Source organism: Camelina sativa, chromosome 9 (assembly GCF_000633955.1).
Source record: "Camelina sativa cultivar DH55 chromosome 9, Cs, whole genome shotgun sequence".
NCBI lineage: Eukaryota > Viridiplantae > Streptophyta > Magnoliopsida > Brassicales > Brassicaceae > Camelina > Camelina sativa.
Window position 1 is genome coordinate 24312648 of NC_025693.1, and position 5784 is coordinate 24318431.

Sequence of the window (5784 nt, forward strand, 5' to 3'; positions counted from 1 at the left end):
CACTATTGTGATGATAAATCATTGATTAGTATACTATGTAATATATGTTTATTCGAAATGTTTTTTGAGCCAATAGTTTTAGTAGTTAAAAAAACTACGTAAAAGTGAAAGTAAAAAGACATATATAGTTGGCTTAATGTGTTCATACATACATTTTCTAGGTCGTGGTAAAGAATATATTTGTAACATACAATATATTTAGGAGTAAAAAATACACTTTCAATGGTAACATAATAAAATATTTGTAAATGGATATAAATCAGTATATTATAGCAAAAATAAAACTTATAAAAAATGTACAACAAATTTTAATATATTTTTGTTAAATTTAATTTTATTTAAAACCCGCATATCGGGCGGATCCTTATCTAGTATTATATAAAATATCAGTTCATACCAATAAAAAAAAATATAAAAAATATCAACGAAGTCGTTGGATTGTAATGACGAAAGATTACTTTCCTAACATGAACCGATCATGCTCTCCTCTACTATATTCTACAGATACTCATAATCTTTAAGTTTCTTATTTTATAACAATTCTTTTATTAGTTTCTTCTTCTTCCTTGAAGTCCACGTCTCAAACTTGTTTCTTTGATTCTGCAAATTATTTCTACTCAAGAAAATCTAACAAAAATGGAAGTCCGAAGAAGAGCACAAGTGATCGATACCAAGAGGTGTTCGAAGCTGCGCGTGGAGTTAACGCCCTCACTACCTGACAGCCGCATATCGGAGCCTTTTTCTCCGACCACCACTTCCACATCCCGGTCCCAACCACCGGTTCAATTCGATGGACCTTTCTCTGGTCTAATCATCTGCGTAACTGGTCTCTCTAAAGGTACTAGCTATAGTAAAACCTCTATAAATTAATACTTGGTAATTCAACTTTTTACTACCTAGAACCGAAATTTTGAATCCAATTTCCAAAACCAATCTGTGAAATCTGAGCTAGTTTTATGAATTGAGTATCAATTGTTGTATGTAGAGGCAAGGAAACAGGTGAAGGAAGCTACAGAGAGACTTGGTGGTGAATACAGTTCTCTTTTGAATTCTCTGTGTACACATTTGGTTGTTCAGATATCCTTTTGACTTTATGTTTACTTTAGAAACTTGAGTAATCATTTGAGCTTTATATAAACATGAACATTTATGTAGTTTTGTGTTAGTTCCTTAACATTAAAAAAAGGAGTTTACAGCTATGACGGTCGCAAGTTTGAGCATGCCTTGAAACATGGGAGAAGAGAGAGTTTGCATATTGTTACTCTTGGGTGGTTTGTGGACAGTGTCCGTAGAAACGGTGAGTATGTCAATATATAACCGAGTTTGTTGATTCTTTATCATAAGGTTTACCATACTAGTTGTGATCTGGCTGCAGTTAAGTTGAGTGAGTCTTTTTACGCGGTCAAAAATCAAGGAGAGACTAAGGTGAAAGCGGATGGATCAAAATCCGTATACGCAGTAGGAAAAGTACATAGAAGCATTCAAGGAACCGACTTCACGGGAAGCAAGGACTTGGATTTCTCAGGCTGTTCTGTTTTCATCGATCCCGATATTTCGGAGGAAGCAAGATCCCGGGTTAGTCCTCACTTCTCAACACCCTATGAGACTTAAAGGATGGTAGCAAGTAGCAATGTCTGTGGATGATCAACGGCTCCATTCCAAGTCTTGCAGGTTTCACAGGTAACTCTTGAAAGAGGTGCTAAGCTTATGAATCAATGGTTCATTGGATGTAATGCAAGTCATGTTGTATGTGAAGCTGGTTCTGCTCTGAGATATCTTGGTCACTCGAGCAACCTTGTTACAGTAAGCTAATTGAGAGAACTCGTTTTCCATCTTGTTAGACATTATTAATGGCATATTATCATTTGTTTTCTTATATAAAATGGTCGCCTGTTTCAGCCTCTCTGGCTTCAGAAGAGTTTGGAAGAGAAACCAATGCACACTCTAGTTCGGATGTCAGCTGATTTGGCAAAAGATCTTAGGACAATGTTCGAGAAATTGGGGAAGGTATGTATATCTTCTAATTATCTGTTGGACAAGTATCCGTGAAGTCTCTAGTCCTTTAATCTTACGTTGTTGCGTTCTTACAGGAATCCCACACGGAATGTGTTCTTGAAGATGACTCTATGTTAACAAACAGGACTACAACACACAAAGAAAGGCAGAAAATTGTGGAATCCGCCAAAAAGGCTGTCACAAATCGCCACGCAAAGGCATTATTGCATTCTCTTTCCATATATTTCATCTTCGAAAACCGAGCTATCGCTAAACCGTACTCTATCTTCTTTGTTCTTCAAACAGATGGGAAAGACGCTGATCCAACCGCTAAATCTGAGCAGCCTTTTAGATTCTATTTGCTGGACAATATCTGAACCAACCTCAACAGCTAGTGTTATCATAGATAGTTTCAGCAACAACGAAGATAACGAAAGAAAGTCTTTATCTGCCTTCTTTGATGCGAAAACCAATGATACATTTACTCGGTCTATGAGACTTCTTACAGAAAGGTTCCCATGTTATTCTTCATCTCTGTATTTAACTTGGTATGCAAGCTACCCTTTTTGGTATATTAAAGCTTATGTTGTTTTTGTTGTTATGTCATGACAGTGAGAGAACGGAATTGGTATACAAAAACCATTTTATTACGTTACTTCTTCCAATTGATTGGTATGGTGAGATGGGACCTTGTTCCAGGTCGTACTTCAGTGAAACCGGTTTTACATGTCAGCAGATTCTCCAAAACATCTATGCGTTCTATCAGGTAGAAATGTCCTCATATATGTCAGGATCGCGTTGTCGAAACCATTTTTCAAAGTAGTTAGTGATTTTATGTACTGTCGCAGGAAAACATGTCTGAGGAGGAAATCAAAGCGGCAATTCACACTAACTCGAGGCACAGTGAAAAGCTCCGACCAGCAAACTCGGTGATGAAAGATGGCAAGACTGTTTTCAAACGTATAGAGTTTCTCGGATCCCGAAAAGGTTTCGAGATGCTTAAACGTGTTAGTAGCTTCAACTGTAGTAACATCTACGAGCTTATCATTAAGGCATAACAATTAACAGATACATTAGAGGTTTACATACAGAACAATCCGGAACTAGTCGACACACTAGACATTTCCTGATGAGTACGCTTTTTACTAAATGTGAATCAGTAGTAACTTGTTAACAGTCAAAATCAGTTTACTTTTTGTATGGTGAGTATCTTGCGGCGCTCGAGCTCATAGAGCAGTTCCACGACTGCAGAGTCGAAGGAACTCTTCTTGTCGGGCCTAGCTTCTCCGGCGTACATCACAGCCTCACGATTGGGAATCCTTAATGTTATGGTCGATATGAAACTGCTGAAACTAGTTCGCTTCTCATCTCCATCTGTGAATTCAAACGGAGTTCTGTGCAGACACAAGAAAGTTATCAGTTTAAGATTGGTCAATACTCAGGAAAACACCGAACCAAAATAAGAGACAAGTGATGATGAATTCACCGTGATTTCTCTTCGGAGGTGTCGAACGTAGGCATTGGCCAGAGATGCTTCTTGCAGAACTCATGTAGAGTTCCACGAGGCCCCCCTTTCTTCATGTTTATAGGTCCAATAACTGAAAAAAAAAAAAAAAAACTCATTAAATCAAGAAATGAAGAAACTGAAGACGAAAAAGAAGAATCTGTTAAGGTAGAAAACAGTGTATGCAACTCTCACCTGGAATCACTATACTCTGGATTTCGCTAGAATCTGGAACAGGAGTTTCTCGGCCACTATGATTGCAAGCAAGATTGACATCCATGGAACTTTGATTATCCCCGATCGAAATTTTACGTGAAATGTTTCTCTTCTGAAGAACCAAAAAAAAGTTTCAGCAAATTAAACCATTAAATACACACGCAAGTGGAAACATCAGAACATATACCTCAAGTTGCGTAAGCAGATGTGAAGCTGCTTTACCCAAAGCCAGTTTATTTGTCTGTTCAGATCCATCTCCAGTTAGAAGAACATCGTCCAGCTGCAACTGGATCGTAGCTTGTGCCTTGACACCATCATTAGAACATTTCACTCGGAAGAAATACCCAAGAGAGTCGCATAGCTCATTGAGCTCCCGGTATGGAGGAAGCTGAAGTTTATCTGGAGTTACAAGTGGAGAAAGCAACGGCTCAAATACTTTCCACACTTGATCAAGATCTAGCCTTGTATCGATCAGCAACGCTCCAGCGATACTCTCCACCAAGTCTCCAAGAGCCTAAACCAAAGCAGACAAACATGTCAACCTATTTGTTCTCTTTGTAATCTAAAAACTCTCAGGCAGGAACTTTAAATAGTCATGCAACTATGTTTTTACCTTAGGGCCCTGTATTGAAGGGATTGATCTACCAGTCTCATCTGGCTTTGTAAAAGACATCAGATACTCGTTTATTTGAGTCTCAAGAACCGTAGCACAACGTTGAAGGTGGGTATGCAGATTATTTTTGACTGCAACTTGCGCAAAATTTTCATTATTCACACATGCCGAACGAAGATCGGTCATCTCTCCAGGCCCAGTTTGTTCGTAGGTGTTAAAAAGGTGACGGGTGATTAGAAAATCCAGTACAGAATCGCCAAGAAACTCCAATCTCTGTTTGAGGAACAAATTAAACAGCCATGAGATTAGCCAAATAACGCAAGGTGTTAAAAATGATGAAGTCATCATACCTCGTATGAATAGGATTCATGAACAGAGGAGTGAGTGATAGCCTCTTTCAAAAGGAACTTTGCAGAGAACCCATGTTGGATCTTTGTCTCCAACTCTGTGAGCTCATTGTCTTTAGGGATGTAACACCGTAGAGAAACTCTATTGATCGCTTCAACGACTAGGTTCGGGTCAAAATTAACGTCAACACCAAGCCATTTCATCATATGGAGAGCAGCAGGCAATCCACCGCTTACATAATAGGCACCAATCAAGGCCTCAGCGCAATCTGATACAGATTTCGAAACTGTCCATCTATGACCCCTGTCGCAAGACTTCCCTATTTTGATAGTCATGTTTTCTGTGAAGAATTTTGGGTCCAATGGTACTTCTCTAGTTTCAACCCCACACTTGCAAGGAACTGGAAAAAGAGATGACTGACCAGGTGCAGTCCAGCGACGCGGTTCAAAAGCGCCGTTTCTTATGTATCCCTATCAAAACCAATCCCAATATAAAAGGTACTTCATTAGTGTTCTGACTGATATAAGACATTTACTTACAAAATATTAGAAGATACCTGTAGTTTGCGATTAGTTGCTACGCGATGAAGATTCGAGTTAGATATAATCGATTGCCTCTGCCGTGATAGTTGTCCCTCGTCTTTGTCAGGATACTTAAGGAATAGATAACAGCTCACAACATACTTCAAGACTGAATCCCCAAGCAGTTCCAACCGTTCCATGGAAAACGGTTCGGGGCATGTAAGTGTTGTTAGTGCTTCAAGAATCTGAATTTATTAAACCAATGCAAGAGGTAAATGACAATCAAGATATCTTCTACTTTCATCTCTAAATAACAGATAGAGTCAAAAACTATACCGAAGTACTTGATATACTGAAGTTATCGATGCTACAATCAATCTCTTCCCTAAGCTGACTGGCCAACATCAGAGACTCTAGGCGGTGCATCACTGAGGGCAGCAAGTAGATTGATTTTAGCACAGCACGTGGTACATCAATTCTGACCAATAGCTCTGGAGGCAAATGCGCATAAATATTTGGTTTTTTTTTTCTAACATTGCCAGCTTTTGGTTCTGTCTTCACAACCACTGTCCATTTACATTGGAAAA

At 38.7% G+C, this 5784-nt stretch overlaps 2 protein-coding genes across 6 annotated transcripts in view; one reads left to right on the forward strand and one right to left on the reverse strand.

The window, feature by feature from the left end:
• LOC104712029 lies at window positions 488-3074 on the forward strand. Its single transcript, XM_010428820.1, has 10 exons — window positions 488-838; window positions 986-1077; window positions 1195-1297; window positions 1376-1575; window positions 1672-1803; window positions 1900-2007; window positions 2091-2213; window positions 2302-2507; window positions 2608-2761; window positions 2844-3074. Exons 1-10 carry the CDS (start codon window positions 637-639, stop codon window positions 3051-3053), a joined length of 1530 nt encoding a protein of 509 aa, XP_010427122.1. The 5' UTR covers window positions 488-636; the 3' UTR covers window positions 3054-3074.
• The window catches only part of LOC104712028 (endoribonuclease Dicer homolog 3), an 8648-nt gene continuing 5881 nt past the window's right edge, over window positions 3018-5784 (reverse strand). For all 5 annotated transcript variants that reach the window (XM_019229324.1, XM_019229325.1, XM_010428819.2 and 2 more), the window contains exons 19-24: window positions 4679-5146; window positions 4329-4601; window positions 3903-4229; window positions 3695-3827; window positions 3482-3593; window positions 3018-3389 (exon numbers count right to left, since the gene is read on the reverse strand). In XM_019229324.1, coding sequence (XP_019084869.1) covers window positions 3179-3389; window positions 3482-3593; window positions 3695-3827; window positions 3903-4229; window positions 4329-4601; window positions 4679-5146 — 1524 coding nt within the window. In that variant the 3' untranslated portion in view covers window positions 3018-3178. The remainder of the gene's footprint in view (window positions 3390-3481; window positions 3594-3694; window positions 3828-3902; window positions 4230-4328; window positions 4602-4678; window positions 5147-5784) is intronic.